The sequence below is a fragment of the Gymnoscopelus microlampas genome (genome assembly GCF_963454915.1).
Source record: "Gymnoscopelus microlampas genome assembly, chromosome: 11".
In the NCBI taxonomy this organism is placed as follows: Eukaryota; Metazoa; Chordata; class Actinopteri; order Myctophiformes; family Myctophidae; genus Gymnoscopelus; species Gymnoscopelus microlampas.
The window spans coordinates 7,073,514-7,101,013 of record NC_139948.1 but is presented as its reverse complement, the minus strand read 5'-3'; the positions used below and the strand labels follow the sequence as shown (position 1 = coordinate 7,101,013).

At 40.8% G+C, this 27,500-nt stretch overlaps 2 protein-coding genes and 1 long non-coding RNA gene across 3 annotated transcripts in view; 2 read left to right on the top strand and 1 right to left on the bottom strand.

Moving 5' to 3' along the window:
* The window catches only part of LOC311054535 (alpha-2-macroglobulin-like), a gene marked incomplete at both ends in the record, with an annotated part of 30,395 nt that extends 16,666 nt beyond the window's left edge, over positions 1-13,729 (top strand). Inside the window, 9 exons of the mRNA XM_084070547.1 lie at positions 357-408; positions 2,804-2,980; positions 5,057-5,141; positions 6,147-6,303; positions 8,510-8,584; positions 9,979-10,147; positions 10,770-10,957; positions 11,699-11,908; positions 13,601-13,729. Of these exons, the coding sequence (XP_083926673.1) occupies positions 357-408; positions 2,804-2,980; positions 5,057-5,141; positions 6,147-6,303; positions 8,510-8,584; positions 9,979-10,147; positions 10,770-10,957; positions 11,699-11,908; positions 13,601-13,729 (1,242 nt within the window). The remainder of the gene's footprint in view (positions 1-356; positions 409-2,803; positions 2,981-5,056; positions 5,142-6,146; positions 6,304-8,509; positions 8,585-9,978; positions 10,148-10,769; positions 10,958-11,698; positions 11,909-13,600) is intronic.
* Positions 13,730-20,207: 6,478 nt separating this feature from the next.
* On the bottom strand, positions 20,208-20,930 carry LOC311054534 (cytochrome b-c1 complex subunit Rieske, mitochondrial-like; the record flags this gene model as incomplete). The annotated part of the gene is made up of 1 exon (XM_084070546.1): positions 20,208-20,930. One exon carries the CDS (start codon positions 20,928-20,930, stop codon positions 20,208-20,210), a length of 723 nt encoding a protein of 240 aa, XP_083926672.1.
* A 6,002-nt stretch (positions 20,931-26,932) lies between these two features.
* Positions 26,933-27,500, top strand: part of LOC311055299 — a 1,990-nt gene continuing 1,422 nt past the window's right edge. The window contains exons 1-2 of the long non-coding RNA XR_014601780.1: positions 26,933-27,071; positions 27,327-27,416. This is a non-coding gene — a long non-coding RNA (uncharacterized lncRNA). The remainder of the gene's footprint in view (positions 27,072-27,326; positions 27,417-27,500) is intronic.

Here is a 27,500-nt window from a genome sequence, read left to right as displayed (position 1 = left end):
TTTTTCATTAACTGCTTTCTGTAGTTTTAGCAATTTTCGCGATCGTGGGCGGAGGCATTCGGGCAGGTGGCTACATATGTATTTTTTTACACAATAACCCGGCGATTTCTTTATTATTATTTACAGTAGCTCTGCTAGCCCCCAATAACTCACATCTGGCCATCAAAGACCACGGGACCTTTTTTATTGTGTAAAAAAAAATACATATTTAGCCACCTGCCCGAATGAGTACATGTACTTGTACATGTGTAGTTACTTTTCACCACTGGAAACTAGAGAACAATTCAGCCAACTCATGTGCGTGTGTAAACATATTTGGCCAATACACGGATTGAAAGAATGTTCTGCCTTTTCAGGCAGAGGGAACAGAGAAGGTTAAGACCGACAGCTGGCTGCTGTGTCCAAAAGGTAAGTGTGAATTGTAGTTTAAGTGGCAGTGGTGGAAAAAGTATCAATACTGCAATGTAGAAATACTCTGTAAAAGTAAAAGTCCGGAATTCAAAATTTACTTGAGTAAAAGTACAAAAGTATTGGTATCAAAATGTACTTAAAGTACCAAAAGTAGAAAGTACTCATTATGCAGAAGGTCCCATTTCACAAGTTTTCAAATGTATACAAAATCTTTGTGAGCTTGTAGATCGGCTATTTTCAAATGGCCGAAATGTATAATACGGTTGAAGTGACTGAAATGTAGTGGAGTAGAAGTAGAAGTACAGCAAATTGGACATACTCAAATAAAGTTTAAAAAGAGCACCTCAGTACATTTACTCAAGTACAGTACTTGAATAAATGTACTTAGTTACTTTACACCACTGTGAGGTGGTGCTCAAGTCTTTTCAACATGGAACTCTGTTGGGAACTCCTTGGATTCTTGTCTCTGTTATTAATGTGCTCATTATTTTCTTTTCTCTCTCTCTCTCTCTCTCTCTCTCTCTCTCTCTCTCTCTCTCTCTCTCTCTCTCTCTCTCTCTCTCTCTCTCTCTCTCTCTAGGAGAGACCTTGACAGAGGAAGTCAAGCTACAACTCCACGATTGTGTCAAGGACTTTGTGATTTGGGGATCTGTCAGTTCTCGTGTATCCGTCCTGGGTAAAGAGACAATTTTGCCTTTTTACGCTCTTTTGAATTGAGTACTTCACAACTTTCTTTCTGTCTCCTACAACGTCTTCCTCTCAGCATCTAATCTCTCAAGACAGATTCAAAGGAAAAAAACAGCAAAGGGTCCTTTTTTTTTTCTATGGGTTCCCAGATTGCTCAGCATCATGCATGTCTCTTTTATGCTTTGCTACTGCCCTTTTCTCTCCTAAATGGACCCTATTGTCTGTCTCTCCTCTAGTGTCTGTCTCCCAGTCACAATTCCCAATTTACAATTTTACAATTAAGTTATTTAGCAGGCGCTCTTATCCAGAGCGACTTACTATAAGCAAGGTAATCACATACGCACATCACATGCAGAGAGACAGTGTAGTGTAGTGCCTCCGTAAACTAGGATGTATCTGTACATTGAAACTATATTATACCAGGTAGACCAGTGGTTCACAAGCTTTTTAGCTCGAGACCCAAAAGAGAAAGAGAGAGAGAAGAGAGAGTGTCCCCGGGACCCAAACTAGTGAAAATAGCAGATCTACAAGCTCACAACACCTGAGCTTGTAGATCTGTTATTTTCACTACTTCTTAAACATTTTTTTCCCCTCTAATTAATGTTTTTTTTTTTTAATGGAATTATTTTTGAAAACATATGTGAATTAAAACATATGTGAATTAGTTTTTAACTTTTATTCATTTTTTAATCTTTTGAAATAGGGCTGGAAGAAGTACTCACATGTTTTACTTAAGTAAAAGTATCAATACCACCATGTAGAAATACTCTGTAAGTAAACTGTACTTCAGTAAAAGTACAAAAAGTATTGGCGTCAAGTACTAAAAGTCAAAGTACTCATTATAAACAATCCCATTTCACATTCAAAATGTATAAACATCCTTTCTTTGAAAATAGTATTCTACAAGCTCACAACGCGTCGCAAAGCGAAGCGTTGTGAGTTTGAGATCAGCTATTTTCAAATAGCCATGGCTTAAGTGGTGAATGTTAATGTTTCACAAAGTAACTAGTAACTTAAAGTTGTACAGTGCAAATAAAAAAAAAACGATCTTTAGCAGCCTCTGCACAGACCAATTCCATTCGTTTTCACCGGAAGACGGAAGCGTTTCAAAAAGCGTTCTTTCAATTATTTTATACGATCTGTGGATCGTTTCTCTTAGCCAGTGGAGCTTTAGTTACCGTGAGCTGTGTTTTCTTTTGCTGTTGTTTTTCGTTCTTCAAATCATACAATCTCTTAAAATCAGCGTGAGTTTCCTTTTTGTTAATAGCGCGGTAGTGCCTGGCCAAACAGGAAATCGGCACGGTAGTTCCTGGCCAAACAGGAAACCGGTGCATTTCCGCTTCCATTTTCCGGCCAGATGACGTCATTTCCGTGGGCAAGTCAACCTCGACAATAGAAAATATATAAATAAAAGGCTTTCGGGGGTGAAATTCATGGAGTGGGTGTTGTGAAACATTTGCCACTCACAAAAGATATACAATTTAACTTTAGTTTTATTGAAAAGGTTACCTAGTATTACTTTAATAAGTAAGTTCTCAAATAATTGCAGTGGAGTAAAAGTACAATATCTGCCTCTGAGATGTAGTGGAGTAGATGTAAAAGTATTGTAAATTGGGAATACTCAAGTAAAGTACAAATACCTCAAATTCTTACTTAAGTACATGTACTTAAGTTACTTTCCACCTCTGTCTCTCTCTAACAACAGGAAGCATCCTAGGTCGTGTCCTGCAGGACCCGATTGGACTGCTCAGGATGCCGTACGGCTGTGGGGAACAGAGCATGGCGCGCTTGGCTCCCAACATCTACATCCTGGAGTACCTGACGAACACCAACCAGCTGACACAGACGATCAAGAACAAGGTCACTCAGTTCCTGAAGACAGGCGAGTCAAAAAACATCCTTCCTCCGAATTGTTTTAATAGGCTCTATGCACGGCAGCCATTTTGGACAGAAATTGGGCCTCTTCTTACTTCCTTCACAGGTGTTACCAATGATAGCCTACTAATGAAGGCTCTGTTCCATTCTGGTCAAACAGAGGCAGGGTGCTGATATTGTGCATGTTGGCTCACTAGAAACACTAGTGGGTCTCAAAGTGTGGTCCAGGGACCGTCATGGTTCCTTGAGGGGGTGTAACTCTGAGAGTTATGGGGGTACTTGAAATTTAAAAGTTTGAGAACCACTGTGCTACACTAAATGGAACAGAGCCTTCATTGGTATCATATCATAATCATTGGTAACACCTGTGAAGGAAGTAAGGAAGGGGCCCAATTTTTGTCCAATATGGCTGCTGTGCATAGAGCCTATTCATTTAGGTCAGGGGTGGGCAACTTTGATGATGGAGAGGGCCACTATATTTCCACACTCACTCCAGAGGGCCACATTGCATAATACTGTCAGACAGACACCTCTTATCTCCATATTTTAACTTTTTTTCGTAAATTAATGCTGTACTTCGCCATTCTATGTCACACAAAAGTATAGCAAAGATAGCCGATCTACAGTACAAGCTCAAAAGCTTGTAGATCTGCCATTTTTATTTCATTTCAAATCCATTTAGTTATACTTATGTTAACTTTATGAACTCAAATACAAATACATTGGACATATAAAAAAAATTGTAGTCATTAAGCTACAAATATAGACTGAAAATCAATAATATATCAGTATTCCAATAATAACCTGCGGGTCACATTAAGTGAAGGTGGGGGCCGCCAGTTGCCCATGTACATGTATGATTTAGAGTTCTCTACAACTTGCTTCCAGAGAATGATGTCAGCAGTCCACCTTCAACATTACGGAGACTGTATTTTATCCTTTATCACCCTCCAACACACCTGCACCTCGCCCACAATGTTGGGGGGTGTTTTTTCTTTTGCAGTGGTGGAAAGTAACTAAGTACGTACTCAATAACTGTATAATTTTGAGGTACTTTTACTCTACTGGAATATTTCCAAATTTCAAGACAATATATTTATTGGCGTTTTCAATTATATAACATAACAACAACAATATGGCTCTTGTATTAAATGTCTATAAATAATCAAAGAAAAACAGAGCAAATAGACATCACATAGAAATCATACACATAGGCCTACATAATAAAAATATGACAACCAAAAACAGAAAAATATTTTAAATAAATTACAAAAACATCAGAAAAAACGAATACAAAAAAAACAAAACAAACAAACAGATAAGGTCATGATTTTTCTTCCCACATTACGAAGTAGCAGAACCATCTATTTACACAGGTCACAAAGGATTACCTTCCATAAACTGTATGAACTGTCCCCACATTTCTTACTTCTACTCCACTACAACTCAGAGGCAAATATTGTATTTTTTACTTGCGATGCGATGCGTGTGAGCTTAGATCTGCTATTTTCAAATATTTGTATACATTTTAGACATAATAACCTGTGAAACGGGACATTCTGCATAACAAGTACTTTTACTTTTGGTACTTTAAGTATATTTTCATGCCAACACTTGTGTACTTCTACTCAAGTACATTTTGAATACCGGACCTTTTCTCTTTTTTTTTTTTTTTTTAAACTTATTTTTATTTGAGAAACAGGTGCACAGCAGATACATATACCCCACAGTACACAGTGATTCTCCCATTCCCTAGTCTGTAATAGTACAGTGATAGAAAAAATAAAAGTAAAGAAATACATTGTAACAATAACAGCGACAAATGAACAATACATGCTCAAAATAGCAGACCAATTGCGGACAGTGAATTTGTTCACATACCGTATCATTTTGTAGGTCCATTGTTTAATTGAGAAAACAGAGGAGACCGAAGTTCTTGGAATATCTGTCCCCGGTAACGCTTTTCATACTGGACCTCAACTTGTCGCATACTGTTACCACATTGCGGTATTGTTATTTTTACTTACACTGTGTATTTGTCATGACTTTATATAATAACCATGAGAGGTTAATGCAAACACAGGTTTACAGAGGCTACAATACTTCAGGTACAGAGATGGTTCCTACACCACATGGAACTTTGGAAGAAATGGAGAAGGGAACACATGGTGAGGATATGTTATATGATTATAAAACATTATGAATAACTAGCGCAGGTCTTTACCTCTCTGTGTGTGTGTGTGTGTGTGTGTGTGTGTGTGTGTGTGTGTGTGTGTGTGTGTGTGTGTGTGTGTGTGTGTGTGTGTGTGTGTGTGTGTGTGTGTGTGTGCGTGCGTGCGTGCGTGCGTGCGTGCGTGCGTGCGTGCGTGCGTGCGTGCGTGTCTGCGTGAATGCTTAATATTTTGTCCAGTGGTTCTAAAACTTTTTTTAATTTCAGGGACCCCCATAAGACCTGTGAGGGTCCATTTGGACCCCCTCAAGGAACATATTCTAATTGTGCATCCAATTAAATATGTTTATAGAAATGTTATGTCCCGCCCCATTTATATGAAATCTATTTGTGGAAACATACAATGACCTTCTCTGGCCACCAGGCTGCAGCACTGTGCAGCAGTAGCCAGCCCTTTCATTTGTATTAACACAAAATATGTGGCCTGTGAAATAAAGGTCTTATACAACATTGGTTCTCAAGGTGGGGTCCTGGGACCCCAGGGGTACCAGGGGATCCACAGCAAAATGTGTTAATATAGCGTCACAATTATTTTAACCACTTTAACCATATGTATGCTTTCGCTATTCAAAATAGCAGATATACAAGCTCATAGTGCGGCACCGAGTGCCGCGATATGAGATATGATCTGCTAATTTTTTTAAAAAATTGAAAATGTGTGCAAATCTTTGAATGTATGAATTTTTTTAAGAGAACATTTGTAACTCAAATCTTTGCTTCTGGGGGTCCCTGGAACAAAATATTATGAGATGGTGGTACGCGGCCAAATACATCATTTTGGGGGTCCTTGACATGAAAAAGTTTGAGAACCACTGATATTGAATAATACAGTATTATTCAATGGACTGGATGATTGAATTAAGGGATATCCCTGCAAACAGTGTCTCAAAGTAATTGCAAACTTGAAAAGGAGTCAGTGAGAGTGTTTTTTGTCCATCTTCAGGTTGACCGCGTTTGTCCTCAGATCGCTCGCCAGAGCAAAGTCTTTCGTCGTCGTCGACCGTTGGACCATAAATCAAGCGAGGAAATGGCTGGAGGGGAAACAGAAGAGCAACGGCTGTTTTAAACAATCTGGGAAACTCTTGAACAACAGACAGAGGGTATGGGAGGCCAGCCCGTATATCTCTGCTGTCGGGTGGAAAACTTGTATCCCATTTTTTTTTCCTCCTTTCTGTACATTAATGGCATATTTCGTCATATTACAATGTCACACAAAAGTAGCAAAACATAGCAGATCTACAAGCTCAAAGCTCAAAACGTTGAGCTTGTAAATCTGCTAGTTTGGCTACTTTTGAATTTGAATCTTAAAGTGATAGTTCACCCTCCATGAAGCCTTGAATTCATGGAGATTTTGTTTTTGCTTTTGTCACATTCCTAAGCCAATAATTTGATGATCGGCGGAAAGATGCTAATGCCACCGCCGTTTATCAAATTATTGATTTAGGTACTGTATACGACAAAAACAAAAAGAATCTCCCTAGGGGTGGGGTTAAGATTAGGGTTAGGGGTGGGGTGTGTAATCGATAGAAACGAATGTCATTTTAGGGGTGAACTATCCCTTTAAATGATTGAATCCTTTATTAACCCTTGCATTGTGTTAGAAACCTGCATCCACTGGGTTAGGGTTAGGGTTTCATCTTTCAATATATCTCGTTTTCAATTATAAAAATGTTAAATTGCACTATAATTTCCTATAATGAAGACAATGGATAATGATGCTATCTAGCTATAATAGAATAATTAAGAATAATAATTAGAACACACTTCCAAAAACAAACAAACACTCGTTTTAGTTTTTTTAACTTTAAAAAATGTCATACAAATAGTGACACTTGTGGTGTTAGGGTCCAAAATGACTCGTATACCATAGAAGGTAAAAAGTAATATATTTTTCATAAACTCAAACTTTATTTTACTCCTGATAGCAAATGCTAATTGAGGACAAGTCTCTCTCACTCTCAAACATGTAAACATTGAATATTGACAATTTGGGGGGGAATTGAGCCACACTTATGTGCCACAAGTGTCACTTTTTTTATAGAGACCATCAGAATTAATTAAAATGATGATAAATAATTTTGTTGCGTTAAAATGGCTATTTCTGAGGATATCATGAAGCCTAGTTCCAAATGTAAAGGGTACTTTTTACCTATTTAAACTTGAAAACACAATGGAAGGGTTAACAAGTTGCAAACAGTATACTAGCAAGTACAATCACGTACATTTACAATACAGTACAGAAGTCCTGACGTCACTCGTTCATCCCTTGGTTCGTAACGTAATTTCTCTATGGAGAATAACATTCTGTCATCATAGAATTGTTGGGGTCCAAAAATAAACAAACTGTCTCGGCGATATTGTCAGGGAGGAGCCTCTGTACCGTTTATGATAGTCGGCCACTCATATTTGAAACAGTCTGTTATTGGCAAAAATGTAACTAATTTGGCGGAAGTAACATTAGTGTTCTCACCGTCAGTTGATGCTTCATATCCATAAGAGTAAAATCGCCGGGGTCATTTGTTTATTTTTGGAACACAGTTCTTATTTGACGCGATATTAAACACGTCTGTGGGAATTTAGAACGGGGGGGGGGGGTGCGACCCAAATTATGTCAGACTTCGGTGCTCTATGCTAAAAGGATAATGCAAAAAAAAAGGCTTGATGCCTTGTTTCCATTGTGGTAGTCTCGCGTAGCCAGACCCCACAGAAAATGAAAAACAGCGACCTCTGCTTTTCTGATATTCTGTGGAGTCTGGCAGGAGTATAATGTTAGACTAGAGCGCAGGGAAACACCGGTTTCATGTCTGCCTATAGCGCATCACTTCCGGTTGGTGCGACCATGTTTTCATTCCCACTAACAATATTTCTACACGGAACACTAACACCACTTCTCCCAGAGAACATGGATGGTTTTGGTTATAAGCCCACTTGTTTCTATGATGAAAGAGTAATTTAAAATGTGAATATCTTTCCGTGGTTTTGTCCGCTCCGAGGACGCTATTGTTAAATTAGTTTCGGCTAGTTTCGAGGGGGGGAGGGTGGATCATGGTGGATGGACACGTGAATCCCGCCCACTACATTTGATTGGGTAAAGCGCGGCCCACTTCCTGATCTGAAGGCACGCCCACTTTTAGCCAATGCGCACTGGTTAGGACGAACCGCTCCGACAGATTCCACCGCAGGTCGGAATCTGTTCTTGAGAGATTACCAGTGGTCCTATGTATTAAATTCATCATAAAGACATGTAATACAATACATTTTTGGTGTATATGTGTGATTTTAATGCATGATGTTTCCTCTCTACAGGGCGGAGTGTCGGATGAAGTGACTCTCACGGCTTACATCGCTGCTGCGTTCCTGGAGATCAGTGTTTCACCGTCTGTGAGTCATCTTTGTGTTAACCCATTAAGACCGGGAACGCGCATGTGTCATTTTTAGATTTATTTGGCTATTATTTTTTAACATATTATATATACATTTTTAACTCAAATCTTTGCTTCTGGGGGATCCCTGGAACAACATATTTTGAGATGGGGGGGGGGGGGGGGCGGACAAATACATCCTTGACATGAAAAAAGTTTGAGAACCACTGATATTACAGCAACATGTTTTCAATGTTAGGATTTAGAAGACATTTGTAGAATCCCCAGAAGCAAAGATTTGAGTTAAAAATGTTCACTTTAAAAAGCATATAGGCCTACATTCAAAGATTTGCAGATATTAGGGGGGGGGGGGGGATCTACAAGCTCATATCGCGGCACTCTGTGCCGCGCTATGAGCTTGTATATCTGCTGTTTTGGAATAAACAGAGAAATCTAAAATGACACAGATGCGTTCCCGGATTGAATGGCTTAAAGATCATTGAGTTGGTGGGCGCTCGGGTGGCGTTAAGGTTGGTTAAGGTGCCTGCCCACCATCGCGGTGGATTCGAACCCCCTTTGTCGAGTGTCTACATACGAACACAATTGACCCGTGTTTGGGGGAGGGAAGCCGGGGCGGGGAGGGTGATATTTGTCACTGCACGTGTACCCCTACGGGCTGGGGGGTATACGTGCAGGGGGTGTTGGGCGGGAGGAGTAGGACAAAGATGCTGCGTCCTCCCGGTGGGGGCTCCTCACTGGCACGTGAGCCAGTAGGATACAACAGCAGTGACAAGTGGATATAATGAGGATATAATTGGCATAATGGCTAAATTGGGGAGAAAAAGGGGTAAAAAGATTGATAGTTAGGTACCAGAAAATGCACTCTTATGTGTCTGTAACTCTTGAGAGTGTACACATGGTACCAAAGGGACCCTTACAGGTCTGTAACTCAGAGAATGCCATTGAGTTATGATCCAAGCAATTAGTTCAACCTAATAATTAAAAATACTTATTCAATAGAACCAGAACAGGGCTACTAACGTGACATTGCGACGCCTGTCAAAGACGCCCGTCTCCCGTCTTAATATTTTGAGGAAAATGAAGGAGAAAAAAACTAAAAAATCTGCGCGCACGTGCATTTTCAGCGCCTGCGCGCAGCCTCAAGACAGATTTCCGCCACTGGTTCCTAGTGAAACAAAAATAATCATACATCTTCTTTCTGTCTGTCGCGTCTTTCTGGCTTCACAACACATTGTGAACTTGCAGATTGGCTATTTTCACTATTCTTTAAATAGCGATTCATAATGTATTTTGGTCAAGTTTGATAGGCACCAAATGTATCCTTTTGGCTGCGAGCAGAAACGTTTAGGAAACACCGGTCTCATGGATTGTGGATGCGTTTGATTGTGTCAGGATCCTGTGGTGAAGCGGAGTCTGTCTTGTCTGAGGGAAGCCATGGACGAGGCCAAGAAGACCAACACCTACACCACGGCTCTGATGGCCTACGCCTTCTCTCTGGCCGGAGAGACGGACACACGTACACATCTGCTACAACACCTGCGCAACAATTCACTTCAAGATGGTGAGAGAACCGGGGGTCTCAAACTTGTATTAAAGGTTCTATGACATTCATTTTCACTTTTTTTTTTTAATGTTTTTTGCAGGGTTTTATGACCTCAATTACACCCAAAAATTGAACATTCAGTGGATTTTCTGTGGTCTGGGGTTTTCTGAATGATTAGGCTGAAAAGTAATCTCCCCTCCCCTATCCTTTCCTTGGGGGGGGGGGGGGGGGGTGCGGAGCAGAGGCGATGATTGACAGGCAAAATCCCTCAACAGCGACACCCGCAGCCAAAGATGTATTTTTTCATTGCAGTTGAAAAGGCTTTAGAAATGTGAGAGAAAAACACAGGAGGAGCGAGTCTCGAAAAACACCTGCCATGGATCACTGGAGTGGAATTTTTTGTTAAAACTTTTTATACACGTTTGAAGGACCATGACAAAGACTTTTAATGTGTGGTAAAACCGAATGTCATGAAACCTTTAACCCCCATAACTCTGAGAGTGTACAGGTGCTGAGGAACCTCCTCAAGGAACACTGAGGGTCCCTGGGGACCCACTTTGACTTTAGTTGAATGTACATGTGGTTGAATTGTTTTGTGTACAGTATCTGTGTGGCTGTCTGTGTCTGGGTGGTTCCCCAGGAGGTTTCCTCTACTGGTCTCAGACGTCCAGCGACACCTCGGCCTCTCTGTCCGTAGAGATGAGCTCCTATGTGCTGCTGGCCCTGCTGACCGGCTCCCCCACCACTGAGGAGCTGAGTGACGCCGCGCGCATCGTCAGGTGGTTGGCCCGCCAGCAGAACCCCTATGGAGGCTTCAAATCCACACAGGTACTGACGGTCGCGACACTCGAAAACTTCACACTTTCACACAAAAGGAATAATTGGCAATTCTGTTAATTGCACTGCCATTTATGTTAAAGGTAGGGTAAGTGATATTTTTTGGTTAAAGCACTATATTCTGATAGTAATCATTGCCATAGAGTGTTTGTTCAGTAACAGGAGTCTCCCCGTCTCTCCAGCTCTTTAATAAACAGAAAATACATTTTCCGGTAGGTGTCAAAATCTCAGCCAATCAGGAGAAAGTACCCATTTTTAAGCTTCATTTATAAAGTGCTCCAGTTCCAGTTTTGCCTGCTCATTTCTTAGTGTCATCACTTCCAATTTCACTTGTTTAATCTATATCCTGATTGAGTTCTCTATCTTGATTGGATAAAATTAGAAATGAAACTGAAACTGAAACGAAAATGCATTTTCTGTTTTATAAAGAGCTGGTGTTTGTAGAATTGATACTTAGTGTATGGTTTCCAGCTCAGTAGTTATCTTGACCTAACATACCTAGATTCAATATTAAAGTATTTTCCAGTTATTATTATTATTTTTTTCCCCTGGCTTGTTCATTCATAAACCAGAGATTGTCCGTGGGAAGTAGTAGGTATATAGCAATGTACGACCAGTTGCTCTTTGGTTATGAAGCTGTAGGCCTACATGCCACATGGTAGCATTTGGAACATTGGTTGGGATGGCTATAGGGTTGTTGATGCGAGAGATGGTTTGTGTTGCTTTGTATAGGACACGGTGGTTGCTATCCAGGCCCTGTCCCGCTACTCCACTCTGGTCAGCCAAGAGGGCTCCAGCACTGTGACCATCAAGTCCTACAGCGGCTGGGAGACGTTTCACGTGGACCAGAGCAACAGGCTGTTGTACCAGGAGAGGTCGCTCCGAGACCTGTGTGGAAAGTACATCCTGGAGGTCAAAGGCGACGCGTGCGTCGCAGTGCAGGTTCGCTTCAATCTATCTCAGGGGGTCTTCAACGGGGGGTCCGGGACCCCTAGGGGGTCCTCAGAGTTACTACAAGGGGGCCGTCAAAATCTTTGTGTGTTTGGATATTTGTTTTACATTACCCACTTGGACTCTATTATCCCTATACTGAGGAGAAGTTAAGCCAAAAATAGCAGATCTACAAGCTCACAACGCCTCGCGCTGCGAGGCGTTGTGAGCTTGTGGATCTGCTATTTTCGGCAAAGTGGTTTGGTGTCGGTCTATGAAATAGATCTATGAAAATAAAAATGTTATACAGTGGGGGTCCCTGCTTCATCTCTCCTTCAGCTAGGGGTCCTTGGGCTGAAAAACGTTGAAGACCCCTGATCTATCTTATAACTACAACCTGTTCTACTTACTTTATCGTCACTGTCGGGTGGAAACCTTGTATGTTCAAAGCGGTTACTTTTCAGGAAATGGAAAAAAAAGAACAGTGTTCCAATGGATCCAAAGTAGTTGTTATTTAGTCACCAGCTCTTATTAACACATTAATTGCCATGTATTCATTAATTAATGAATTCATCCGCCACTACCAGCGGTTGTACCTTATTTTGATGATCCACAGATTATTATTTTCAACGCGGATGTAAACAAAAGGTGTCTCGGCCGAAAGACGAGTCTCTCTTCTTTCCACTAAGAAATTATTTTTTATACATCTGATAACATTGAAGTCAAGGCATCATGCATAGGTTGGTGAAGAGCCCTCTAGCGTAATGACTAAAAACAGCAGGTGACTAATATTACATCATTGGTGGTCAAGCGTTGGATTTGAGATGACGTAATATTACGTCCGTGGCAGTCCATGTGTTCATACTTTTCATTGGTTAAATACAGACAGACTTAACATCTTTCAACCTAACATGGGCATGTCATTATCAATGAAAATATTGAAAAATAATTATAAAGAGAATAGTAGATGTGCAAGCTCACAACGCATCCCATTGACGCACGTGTGAGCTTGTCGATTGGCTACTTTCACCAAATTTCCGCAAGCATTATTTTGTATTTTTAAGTTTGCCTTCTTCTCAACTGCAACACTCGTTTACAGTGTTAATCCAACACTTTTTCAGAATTTCAAATTTGGCATGGCTCTCTAGTGCAGGGGTCTTCAACGTTTTCAGGCCAAGGACCCCCTAGCTGAGAGAGAGATGAAGCAGGGACCCCCCACTAAATACTGTGTAAAATGATGTTGCAGATTAAACTTTTTTCATACATTTCATAGATAATCGGATTCATGTTAATGTGTATTTTAAGATAGTTAACCTTTAAACCCTCAATATTTAGTCAACTTAACCTTTGGCTCTGTACTTGGTCTGCTCTTTTTTCCCTCTACACCGACTCTCAGGAAATAGCCGATCTACAAGTTCACAACGCCTCGCAGCGCGAGGCGTTGTGAGCTTGTAGATCTTTCAGCTAATGGTCCCCACCACACAAAGATTTGGGGGACCCCCTGTAGTAACTCTGAGGACCCCCTAGCGGTCCCGGACCCCCTGTTCAAGACCCCTGCTCTAGTGCATTATTCTGTTTTCCGACATGTTTGTTTTGAAAGGGTGAAAAAAGATGTATGACAATGTATGATAATTTACAAATGGAACCGTAGTTATACTAGTTACAGTGCTTGGTGTGGACAAATCTCTCATCCTTTCCCCTCAGATGTCTATTAAATACAACATCGCAACAAAGGCTGAGAACAGTGATCTGACCGTCAACGTCTCGACTGAGGCCAGCTGCAGCCCGTCCCATCATAGACCGCAAATGACGTTGAAACTACAGAGCCTGTAAGGATCATGTCATGTAGAGAGAAATAACTACTGCAGTTAGCAGTGGTGTAAAGTTACTAAGTACATGTATTCAAGTACTGTACTTAAGTACAAGTTTTGGGTATTTTCTATTATACTGGAGTATCTCCAATTTGCAGTAGCCTACTTGAACTTCTACTCCATCTCAGAGTCAAATATTGTACTTTTTACTACACTACAATGATATGGAAACTTTAGCTACTAATTACTTTGTAGATTTTGATTATTATAACAAAACAGTAACACACTAACCACTTCAGCCCTATATATACCTTATATACCCTATATATTTACTGTATACTCACAATTGTAAGCTTGTAGATCTGCTATTTTCAAAATAGTTTTTAATACATTTTGAACTTCTGAAATGGGACATTCTGCGCAATGAGCAGTGTTGGGATAGTTACTAAAACATAGTAATATGTTACTTATTACATATTACTTGTTTAAAAAGTAATGTAGTTACTTTACTTATTACTCCCTGACAAAAGTACTTAGTTACTTATTACTTTAGTTACTTTTTTTTTCTCGCCCCCAGTAATTGCATCCTTTTCCCCAAAAGTCTGACTTTGCATTTTCAACATTAGCAGTTGTTTTTTTTCTCTTTTCTGCAGCCTACATTGTAAAATCCTCATTGTACACTCATTTGAATTATATTAACACTAAGACTTTTACTGTGTATGAATGCATAACTTACAGACTAAATGAAGCAACACATATCATCGTGGTTCGTGGGTGTAGGAAATGTAAACTTCAAAACAATCATTATGACTGACTGATATTTAGTGCATCATTCAGTATATATATATTATATATATGTGCTTACGGCACGTCTTCATCGGTTAACAAGTCGCTTATAATAAGCAGACATGGCAACACATCCGGTTTAAGGGCGGCCTGCCATTCCGCAGCTGATAATTCACACAGACAAGTGCGCAACGTTTCCGTATCCGCTCTAGACCGGATCAGCAAGCAGCCTGCATAGCAACTCGATCCCAACCAGTCTACCATTATATCAATGGACCAAAAACAACACAGGATCAAATAAACACACTCAAACCCAGAGTACCACGAGGCTTGTGAAAAAAAGTAATAAGTTACTTTTTGAAAAAAAGTAAAGGTAATATTATTACTCAAAATGTGAAAGTAATTAGTTACGTTACTAGTTACTAGGAAAAGGTAATAATATTACTTTAAGTTACATATTACTTTAGTTACTTCCCAACACTGGCAATGAGTACTTTTAATTTTGGTACTTTAAGCCCATTTTGATACCAATACTTTTGTACTTTTACTCAAGTACTAGAGAAACCCATGAACTACAGTACATGACAATGATACATTTTATACAGAAATAAACTGAATGGTGTTGCACAGACAAACGCAAACCACAGTAAAACATAGAAAATATATTTATAAATGTATACAATGTTTTGGTGTGTGAAATTGTGTAGACTTTAAAACATAAATGTAAAAATATGTTTTACCCACAGATATACTGGAGATAAAACACCTACAAACATGGTGTTGGTTGAAGTAGCGATGTTATCTGGATTTGTCCCTGAACCAGAGTCTTGGAGCAAGGTGAGTTCTTGTAAAACAAAATAAACCTTTTAACCCATTAAGACCTGAGGCCGATTCTACAACATGTCTTCTAAATCCTAACAGTTTCTTGAAAAAAACAACAACTTTGTTGCTATATTAGTGGTTCTGAAACTTTTTCATGTCAAGATTATATGTATTTGGGCTGCGGACCCCCATCTCAAAATATGTTGTTCCAGGGACCCCCCAGAAGCAAAGATTTGAGTTACAAATGTTCGCTTTAAATAATGTATTCAAAGATTTTCGCTATTTTTGAATAGCCAAAGTATAAAATAATGGATATAGCTAAAATCTAAAATGACACAGATGCGTTCCCGGTCTTAATGAGTTAAACTGGACTAGTTGAGTCCACATAATAACCAGTTGAATGAATGTTATGGTTTTTCCACAGCTGAAGAATCTGCTGGGGGATCGTTTGACGCTGAAGGACAATTGGGTCCACATCTATTTACAAGAGGTGAGACTGCTGAATGCCACTTGATGCTCAATACAAATCTGACCTCATCATTGCAGCGAAAATCTTTAACCCGGAGGGTAAGAATCGACCCATTTACACTCAGTCAGCCATTTGAATTAACGTAATGTAGAGAAGACACTGGAGCAGCTCGGATACTTGGTGGTCGCCTCATGCCTCGTTGTGAGCTGAAAAGGCGTGATTTATTTTTGTTTAGACTTTTTTTCTAAATCTTTTGAAATAATACATTATTTTTTTTAATGTAGGAAACTGAAAAAAAAGAAGATATTTACTCGAGGCACATAAAAATTGGTCCGTGACCCAAACATGGGTCCCGACCCACTGTTTGGGAAACAGTGTTTTAGTGGGGTGGGGCCGGCCCTGAGTGGAGGAACAGACTCTTGATAATCTGCTTCTCCGTCAACAGTTACAAAAAGACGTACCCATCAACCACGAGTTACAGGTCATACAGGAGGTCGCGGTTCAGAACCTGCAGCCAGCCCAGGTCAAGATCTATGATTACTACCATCCAAGTGAGTACATGTTCTCTCCTTCAGCCTTCTGCAAAGAGCACATTCCACAATTATTATTTTTTTTATCAGGATGCAAACTACATAATTTCTGTGACATCTCAGTCCAATGTAATAGATAACAAACATAGAATGTTCTAGATCAGTGGCGTCGTTAGGGGTGGGCTTCGGTGGCTATAGCCACCAATGTTTTGTCCAAAGCCACCAATAAAAAAAAATTAAAAATTAAAAAATTAAAAGTTTTTTTTTTTTTTTGAATTATATATCTATCACCCTAACTTAACCCTACCCCTAACCCTAAAACCGAAATAAAGTAACAAAAAACGGGGAAAAAAGCACCCTAATCCGCGAAATCCGCGAAAAAAATCGCGCGCGCGCGCGGGAGGAGGGGCACATGCACGCGCGCTGCGCGCGCGTGCATGTGCCCGTTGCCTGCGGGGCTAAGCCCCCGACCTAGTAAAGACCTAGCGACGCGTCTGTTCTAGATAAAATCAAAACTATTATTGGCAACATATTTGGCAACATATTAATTTTGGGGAGGCAGTAGCTCCTGTGAGACGTAAAGTCCCTCACCCTTATCCAGTCTTGATTTATATTGCCACACACAAATCGTGACCTTAAATAAATGCATGTGCACTTTTTGAAGACTAGTGTCAACATGAAGTCTGACAGACCCATGCATGAAGCCGCCTGTGGCTATTATTACTCCCTGTCTTGCTGTCCTTCATTTCTTGTTGCTCCAAACATGCTAACAGGACTTTTCTTTTCCACTCAGGTGAACATTCGCAGACAGAATACAGCTATCCATGTGATCCACAGTAATGACCATACATGCTGTCTGTCGCATCAGGTAGGTTCCATTATTACATCAACATCATGTGGAAAATATATCATTTACATAAGGGTTGCTCACAGTGTTCCTGTTCTTTATGTGCAGGTTGAGGATTTGAGTTGACTATTGGCAGATTAGATATGTAATATGAAATAATGGACTATGTACATCACTGTAGAGATAAGTACTGGATTATCACAATGTGTTGGGAAGTGTTGGAAATTAGCAATAGCTATAGGCCTAATGATTATAGCTATACACTCTGTGTGCAGCACATCAGGTCCAAGTTGACAGTTACAATTATTAGATCTGCCCTAGATTTATTTAAAAAAATATCTCCTACAGTATATATTTTCTATCCACAGATTTTAGAAGAGACAACTCATTCTTCAACCTATAATGGAATCCTATAACATTCAAGATGCATCTGCTTAGTGTTGCTGTCGTGCCGAAACCTTGCATATCCATTGTTTCAATATAGTAATAATAATAATGAAAATGCAGAGTTTTGGACTTCCCCAGGTTAATTCCCCAGGTGTTTCTTGTATATTATAACACTGGTGCTATATGGTGCTATGTTGTTCCTATTCCTCATATACAGTAGTGTAATAATGGTGCTATGTTCTTTCTATAGCTCATACTGTCTCATAATTTAGCTGTCAGTCATGTTGACATATTGATTGTTACAGCACAAATGATTATCTTATGTTCATTATGTAATCTCTCCTTGCTGCCGGAGTCACATGCATGTGGGGGAGGGTACATGTCTGTGGGTTTTTCTGGTTTGTTGTTCATTTGTTCTATTGTGACACTCGCTGGCTTTGGTGTGGACCTATACGTTCCTCGACACCGTTTACAGAGAGACTGTACTATTACAATAGTATCTTATTTTGTGGTAGTGTTCTTGGGCTTCCTGTCTACCCCCTTGTAGCTGTTACCTGTCTTTTCTCTCCACCCTGATCATGTGTTAACCCTAGTCACCAGTGTCCTGTTTGTCCCAGCCTATCCCTGTGTTGATTGTCAGTTGATTCACATGTGTCCTGTTAGCGTTGTGTCTATTTAAACTGCCCTGTGTCATGAGTTGTCTAGTAGTTTGTCATTTTCAGTGTACTAGTGTTCAGGCTGTGAGCTTTCTGTATAACTAGTTTGAGTTTAATTAGTTTATGTTCTGTCCGCCCTGTTGGTTATTAAACCTTTTGAATTGAACCTTGACTGCCTGCTTGTCCTGCATTTGTGTCCTACTCCACACTCATACCCTGACAGTCACTCTTTTAGCACATGAAATAAATGCAAACAAACTGGATTATACATTACAAAACCAGATGCAGCTTTTTGTATTTAAATATAAAGTGTAATCTTGGCGCTAGTGTTACTATTTGAATTAGGAAGAAGATCTGGAGTGGAACATCGGGACGTTTTTTGTCGATGAAATAAGAATGCATATATCTCTCTCTCTCTAAATATGTTTGGACAAAATAGGCGATCTTCAATCTCGCTTAGTTTTTTTGACGAATGTTCGCCCAAGAATAAGGACACAAGGGTTCACGTGGTTAAGAATTGCAGATAATGGGAAGAACAACATATTAGGCTACTTATGAAAATTAAAGCACTTATTCTTTTTAATAACAATTTCTGACATTTTCAAAACTTAAAAGCTTCACTATTTAACTTGTTTTAACAAATACATTTTTATTTTGTCCAATCTGTATGGTGGAGTAGTAGGCTATGTTGATACAATATAACTTATACCTTTGAGGTGGTTGTATTTTGTCTCCCTGCTCTTCTATTGAGACTTTTAGATTGTGTCAAAGGTCATGTCTCACCTAGACACAGGATCTGAAATGAATTTTGACCTGATGGTCAAGATTAAATGTATCCCCTGAGCAAGCAGTCTATTAGCTCAATGGTAAAAATGTCAGCGCATGAAACCAGGTTCAAATTCGGGTAGAAGAGGTGTTACATACTGTAGTGCAGCTGTAATAGTGAAAATAGCTAGCTGTGTGTGTCTCATTGGTGGGTTGTGGACAGTTCAGAAAACTGCCTACCAGTGACATCATCAAGTGGGACTTCCAAGCTAATAGCTGGGCTTCGCATGACGTTAGGGAAGAGGCCTAATTTGAAGATGGAAAAGGTCACAATGTTTATGTGGTCGTGGTGCTTATTATTGGCTAGATCGCAGAGCTTCGCAAGACATATCTACAACATGGTCAAGGACAGAAGAGGCCCGACTAGTAGTCTAGTAGTTTCAAACAGTGGTTCTCAAAGTGGATTCCAGGGACTCTCTGGGTACCTTAAGGGGGGTCTAACTGGACCCTCACAAGTATGTAACTCTTACAGTGTACAAATGGAACCAAATGGACCCTTACGGGTCCATTTGGTTCCATTTGTAAACAGTAAGAGTTAAGGGGAGACCTTGAAATGTGAAAGTTTTAGAACCGTTGGTCACTGGTTAGGCTAGGCAGGTTTCTGAACTGTCCACAGCCCTCCTCTGAGACCTAAATGGACAAAAATGGTACCATCTTAGTGAGAAGCAAATCATGAAGGTTTTCTGGTGATTGGGTTGAAAACTCCATGAGTTCACATGCAGCTTTGTGACGTGGGTGGGGCTCGTAGATCTTCTGTCTAAAAAACAATGTGGAATATTTTAGAAAACTTATAGAACACAAATATTGTATGGGGGGTCCCTGGCACAAAATAGTTTTGGATTGGGGCGGTCCATGGGCCAGATAAATATTAATGTGGGGGTTCTTGACATGAAAACGTTCTCAAACTTCTTTTCTGCAGGCTAAAACCGTTGCTGTCAGGAAACCTCATATGTCCATATTTCAACTTTCTCCGTTTTTTCCCCCTCGTAAATGAATGCCCTGTCATACAATGAAAGTGTTGCACAAAAGTAGTGAAAATGGCAGGCGCGTTGTGAGCTATTTTCACTCTTTTAAAAAAGCTTCCTTAAACTAATACTAAAAGAGGAACGGTTTTGGACATGCAAGGTTTCCACCAGACAGCAACGAGATGTGAGCTCAGACCGGTCGTCGGTTGGTCATTATCCTACCACCACCGTGTCGTCATCTACGAATTCGTAGACGGGGACCTCCATGTTGAGGGGGGCGGGGCCTTTCCTGATCCTGCCCGAGGCGTCGTAGTGGGAGCCGTGGCAGGGGCAGTAGTAGCCTCCATCCTTCCCGTAGTCGCCCTGGTCGGCGATGGGGATGCAGCCCAGATGGGTGCAGACGCCCACCACAATGAGCCAGCTGGGGTTCTGCACGCGGTCTCTGTCGTGCTGGGCGTCCCGCAGCGTGGACATGTCGACGGCCTCCTCGGTGGCGATCTCCCTCGCCGTGCGGTGGCGGACGAACAGGGGCTTGTTCCTCCACTTCAAGGTGACGTTCTTGCCCTCGGGGATCTCGCCCAGCTTGACCTCGATCTTGGACATGGCCAGGACGTCGGCCGAGGCGCTCATGGACGAGATGAACTGGGTGGCGACCGTCTTGGCGGCGTACACGCCCACCACGCTCGCGGCTCCGGTGACCAGGTAGGAGACGGTCCGCCGGTACTCACTGCTGTCCTGGGAGGACTTGCGCGGGTCCTGCACCTCGTCCCGCCTGTAGTCGGAGAAGTCTGGCACCTTGATGTCCGTGTGGGCCGAGCGGGTACCCGCGCGGCCCGTGGCGCTAACCGTGACGGCAGCAGGGCCCGTCTTTGGCGTGTGAGCGCTCAGAAAAGTGCGGCACAGGAGGAGCTTCTTCGGATCTCCGAGGAACCTCATTGGCCAGTGCAACATGCCACACACGAGCAATGGACTTGAGCGACTCCTTTAATGTTTGATCTGTAAAAACATAGATTCCCCTACAACTTATATGGTACAGGGAGCGATGACGTCATCAGTATGTCAGCTATCTCCATATTCGGACATATTTTGGGTGTAGGCCACTGGTTCTCAACGTTTGGTCCTGGGCCCAGCAGGAGGTCCAAATGAACGCAAAGAGCAAATATAATATATTTACATTTTGTTTTCAATCTATTCGTGATTTATGACTTGCAAGAACAATGAATTCAATCTCGGCAAGTGGGCCATCAGTCGGATCAACGGATCTCCACAAAATATTGATGAAACTGAATCCCTATATTTACCCTGATGTCATCAACATGACATCATAGACTGGCCTAGACTTCATATTTGGGCATACCTGACACGGAACTCCAAATATGGGCATAAAAGGGACACAGTTCAAAACAAGTGGGTTGCGCAGTTTGTTGCTGGTGCTGGACACAAAATGACAGTTTGAAAGAATACAAGTCTGTACACAACAGTATTGCTCCTCAGTGTTTTGTTTACTTAAAACACAGACATGTACAGGGTACACAACGTTTTGGCCACAGTTGGCCTTCATCAAAAAAGGTACACAGACAGACAGTTACGGAAATCTCCATATATGGGCATATAGGGACGTTGACGGGTACAACAGGTATTGCATAACTTTGTGTAGGGCAATGCATTTCCAACTTGCATCGTTCCAGAGTAGGCCAGTAGTACTCCGGTCTTGTTACAGGTCATAAGTCAGTTTTTGTTTCATTAATACAATGACATGCAAAGTTTCATGTTTTGTTTCATGATGTTTTACTGTGTATATGATTTCAGATATATATGATATATGCCTTTCCTTGCAGGTGTTACTGGTGTTGTTCTATCTCTCTCAACTCATGTGACATCCCGTTCCTGTACGCCATCCTGACGCGAGCCTTCCACTGGGACCTCCTGATGCAGAATGACGCAGTCTATTGTATATTGTTAGATAGACTACGTCTATCTAACCTACTTTTAGATAGTTTGAAGTCCGTCGGACGGACGGTTTTCGAGATATCTGAACTATAGACGGACGCACGTCCAGAGATCTCACTTTCCCATGGCAGGAGGTAAAGCCCAAAGGGAAAGGCCTGTGCGGGATCTCTAAGGTGTTGTGTTGCATGGTGGGAGATCGGATACACATCCGATCACCTGTACATTTTAGACTTGAGTGGGTATGGATGAAGGACCCAATTTAGAAACTTTTGTCCCCCTTTGTTCACTTTACTGTGCAGAAAGAAACAGCAGCACATCCATGAGAAAAACAGTGTGTATGTGGACTGATCATCTGCAGAGTTCATTTCATAGTAGACAAAGGTTTTGTCCACTTTTTACTATGAACAAAGACTAAATTAACTAGAAAGATGAACTCAGTAGGGGGGTAAATGTCCACCAGGACACTGGCCACTGTATGTGTGTAAAGACGCACGTACAGTGACACCATACTGTTTCATTATCAGTGAAATTTGTTGCAGTTCCTCTTTTGACAATTTTACAACTCTCTCCGTTTTTTCTCCCATATGATTTGATGTGAGTCAGCGCAGCATGCAAAAGGATTCTCATAGTATAGGGCAGTCCTCACCGTCAATTTATAAGAGAAACTTCTTACTTCTTACTAAATGGAACGTCAGTTGTACTTCCTCTTCTCAGAAACACAGAAAAACAGGTCTTTGTGCAAGGCCTGTTCCAGGAATACAGTTTTCCTATTCATTTAAACATGTCCCTTTAACGTTATTGAGCAATAAGACCGACAAAAAACACCTTAAGGGACTTCTCTACTGTCCTGCAAGGACGGTTTGCCATTGCATTGGGCAAAAAAGGCACAGACAACACAGAGAGCTCCATGGAGTTCCAATGTGATTTCAACACATGTCATGGTCAAAGTGCAACATCGCTGTGATGAATAAACTGAGCTAAGCAATAGAAACAAGGCATCCAACCGATAGTGTTCCTCTGTTACATCCTCCTGCTGAAACTCCTCACAGTCAGTTGAAAAGAAGCAGCTGGTGACTCTATGTATCAGAGACACATGGTAAAATGGTAAATGGTGCATTTATATAGCACTTCTATCCGAAGTGCTTTACATTGATTGTGCCATTAACCCATTCACACACACATTCATACACCGATGGCAGAGGAAACCATGCAAGGCACCAACCTAGTCATCGGGAGCAATTAGGGGTTCAGCATCTTGCTCAAGGACACTTCGACACTAACTCTAGGGGAGCGCCCCAGCCTGGGATCGAACTGGGAACCATGCGGTTTTACAGTTCACTCTACCCGGCCACTCTACCCCTGAGCCACTGCCGCCCCCCCACATATGCTTGTCTACACATAATTGAATGTAGGGGTTAACAGTGAATGACAGGGACCACACTGACTACACTTAGACATTCAGTCAGTCAGTCAGTCAGTCAGTCAGTCAGTCAGTCAGTCAGTCAGTCACTCTAGCCACTATATATTAAGGCCTCACAACAGAGTTTTTAATAAGAATTTTAATTAGTATTTAATTAAACATTTTTGATAATGAAAACACGCACGCACGCACGCACGCACGCACGCACGCACGCACGCACGCACGCACGCACACACACACACACACACACACACACACACACACACACACACACACACACACACACACACACACACACACACACACACACACACACACAGTATAATATTATTATCCAATGATGGATGCACTCACTTTGCAAACTCTGCACAGCCATGCATTGCATGCTAGTGAGTGGCTGATATATGTGATGCCTTGTTGAATCAAATAACGCAAACACACACATGTACATAGGCTAAACTGTTATTTTTGTATTGTTTTATCAACCTTTTGTGTGTCATGCAACTTAAGAGAAATCATGAAGCTACAGGAAAACTGTGGTCAGGTCACATTTAGCTTCTGTCAGCACCTATGCATTGTGGTTGATATTCATGTGAAACTAGAAGAACATCATATGGAGAAAAAAAAGAAAGTACAGGATTCTCAGAACCGTGTTTTTTGTTTTCCTTCTCTTAACCAAATGCAGAACAAAAACTTGCAGAGTGGCATCACTGTTGAGCAATGCAAAAGTATGCACATTGTCAGTGCATGAGTTTTAACAAGTACCTTTAGAGAGAGACAGTGTGTGTGTGTGTGTGTGTGTGTGTGTGTGTGTGTGTGTGTGTGTGTGTGTGTGTGTGTGTGTGTGTGTGTGTGTGTGTGTGTGTGTGTGTGTGTGTGTGTGTGTGCGTGCGTGCGACTGAGGTGGTTTCTTTTTACTATGTTTGATATAATGAGCTGGGAATAATTTACATCTTAGTCCGAGTTGGTGTTATTTGTCATTGATTGTTTTCATCCTTGTGTATGAATGATTTGTATGCTTTAAATAAACTTAACTTAGCTCCTAGTTAAATCCGGAATGATTACATGAGATCATGTTCAGTTGATTCAATTATTGTACATGTATTGAGTGTTCATTAGCATGCACTGTCCCATAAATAAACAAAGAAAGAAAGAAAGGAGCCCCAGAATGATGTGGTGACTTCATCCTATACTCCCCCCTCTCAGCACAGCTGCTGGCAGGAGCTGTCCCAGCCTGTAAGATTACATGCATTGCATTGAGAAAGATGACCCTCCCTGTCCGACTTTCCTCATCCAAATACAGGTCAGTTGTGAACTGGATGCACCATGGTGGATTCAAATCCCTTGTCTCTAGGTTGGTACACTTTAGAATGTCTTAATTGTTTCAAGTCCTCACCATCAATATATTGCACAATGCATATAGCCAGTATAGATTTGTCTGACACCGTAGTTGTTTTATCCAACTGAATGACAAAGGGAACATTTCTAAGCTTTTCATGTTGCTGGTTTTGACAATGTCCAGTCATTGTATCAATTATGTCTTTAACAGTGTTATTAGAGAGTGGAACAGTTTTCACTTTATCCACCATCTGTTGGCCACATAAAAGACAGAAAAAGACACAGTAACATATTATCTCACAGTTGTTGTACTACTTCTGCACGGAACACAGAAAAACTAGTCTTTATGTAATACAGTAGGTCTATTCCAGGAAAACACAGTTTTGCTATTAACTTAGACATCTCTGTAACCTCATTGAACAATAACATGTTTGTTAGACTATGTCCAGTGCAGAGAACTTGCACTTTAACTGCACACTGTAAGTTCAGAAACATGAACCACAGAGGAGAGGAATTGAAAAGTAACTAGCCTGTAACTATCTGAACTAAACAAAAATCACATTGTAATAACACAAGTGCATTTGAACGGTGTGTGTAATGAATGCATTTATATTTCCACATTTCAATTAGGCCTATTTGTCATTATCGATAGTTGACTAATTTAGATGTTATGACCATTGATCGTGTATGTTTGTGAGTTTGGATTCCAGTGAGACACCAGGTTTTGCTTTTGGGATCCAGGGTCCCCAGCTGAAAAATAACTCATGTTCTAAACTAGGTCAGAGTTTGAAAATGTTTTCAGGCACAATATCCGCATAATTGTTTCCAAGGCTGGTGAGATCTGCCATCACCAGACAATGACAATCAATACCGCTGTAATGCAAACAATGTAAATTAGTCAACCGTTTAATATGAATACTAAAGGCAAGATACAGTACATTCTGAAGAAAGTGTTGGACTTCTAAAATGCTGATGACAGCACTTGCAGTTTCATACTGTACATGCGTACTACCATAGACGCTATGGTTGCAATTTCAGTTCCTTTTCCCCTTTTTTTCTCCAGTTTATTATTGCCTGGAACTGTCTTGTCAAATGATTTGTGGTTTTCACATATGAAAAACAAAATCAATAATAAAACATTCATACAATATTACTTGTTGAGATTTCGGCCATCGCTGTGCAGTTGTTGCAGAGTCGATAAGTACTGTACATTTTCACACACACACACACACACACACACACACACACACACACACACACACACACACACACACACACACACACACACACACACACACACACACACACACACACACACACACACACACACACACACACACACACACACACACACACACTCATGCCGTCTCTTTCCGAACACATTCTCAATACTGTTTTCTCAAAAAGGGGATTCAAGAGTCAAGAAGGTATACTGTATGTGTCACTACACGTACAAGCAGTAAAGGGCAAGTGTGGTGGTCTATGATAATATGACTGTCATCATATAGCATTATGTTTACTGTATGTTTATTATAATCCATTATTACGGTCATTAAGGACCTAGGGTTACCCTCTAGTCTCTGCTCATTAGATAGAAATGCATATAGTGTTTGGTCAAAGGGAGAAACAGATGTTAGACACTCAACTCCATGAATATGTAACGTGTAGGACTGGGTTTGCAGACCAGTCCTATATAACCTTTGAACTTAGTAGCTCATATTTATTTGTAAAAAGCTCCCAGGCCTGAATAAATGTTGTTGAAGTGTAATTTGTTAATCCCTTTATTACTCTTCAATGAAGAACAATGTCTGTTAATCACGCTTCAGTCCACAAACTGTGCAACAAGAAAAAGTTCCATGAAGGATTATAAATGCAATAGCAACATCAGAATAACAACAATACAATGATGTGCAATAAGGTAAGAACAGGTACAGAGAACATGTCAATGTTTCTAAAACATCTTTACACAGGTGTTGTTCCTTTTTGACATGGGCAAACTCAAAACTGGTATTCACACTTCTCCAGACACAACTAAACCACTCTTACTCTCCGCTGTGCCATTTCACAAAGAACATATGCTGAATCATTTGCATTAATACTTCCTGTAACAAAGCGCTTCCTGTAACAAAGCATTGTTTTATTATGAGGGTGGAACAAACCAAAAAGAGGAAGATACGCGAAGCAATAAAAGAAAGACTGCACTCTTCTTTTGCTCAGTGTCTTGTGAAGAGGTGGCCAAGAGCAAACACTTGCGAGAAGAATTAACGGCACCAAGGTACAAATGGCTGTAAATGGACATTATGAGCACCTTGAACTTGAGTATGTTGAGAATACAGCACAGGAGAAAGATCTACAGCCACTGCAGTCTGGTAAGAGATTTAACTAAATACAATAAAAAATTAAAAATTAACACTTGAACTTTATAAACATGAAGTTAAAAGAGTGTAACTGACCTCCCTCCTCTTCTTACCCTGTGTGTGTGTGTGTGTGTGTGTGTGTGTGTGTGTGTGTGTGTGTGTGTGTGTGTGTGTGTGTGTGTGTGTGTGTGTGTGTGTGTGTGTGTGTGTGTGTGTGTGTGTGTGTGTGTGTGTGTGTGTGTGTGTGTGTGTGTGTGTGTGTTCCAGACATACGACGCTACAGGCAGATTGGAGTCAGTTTTGGATTTCTTTGTGCTGTTCTAGCTCTCCTCAACATTGTTCTATTGGTCTATCTCTGTAAGTTTCATGATCATTTATTTCATTGCAATGTTTTATATGATGATCCAACATGTGACGTTTTCAATAGAGGAGCATATATGA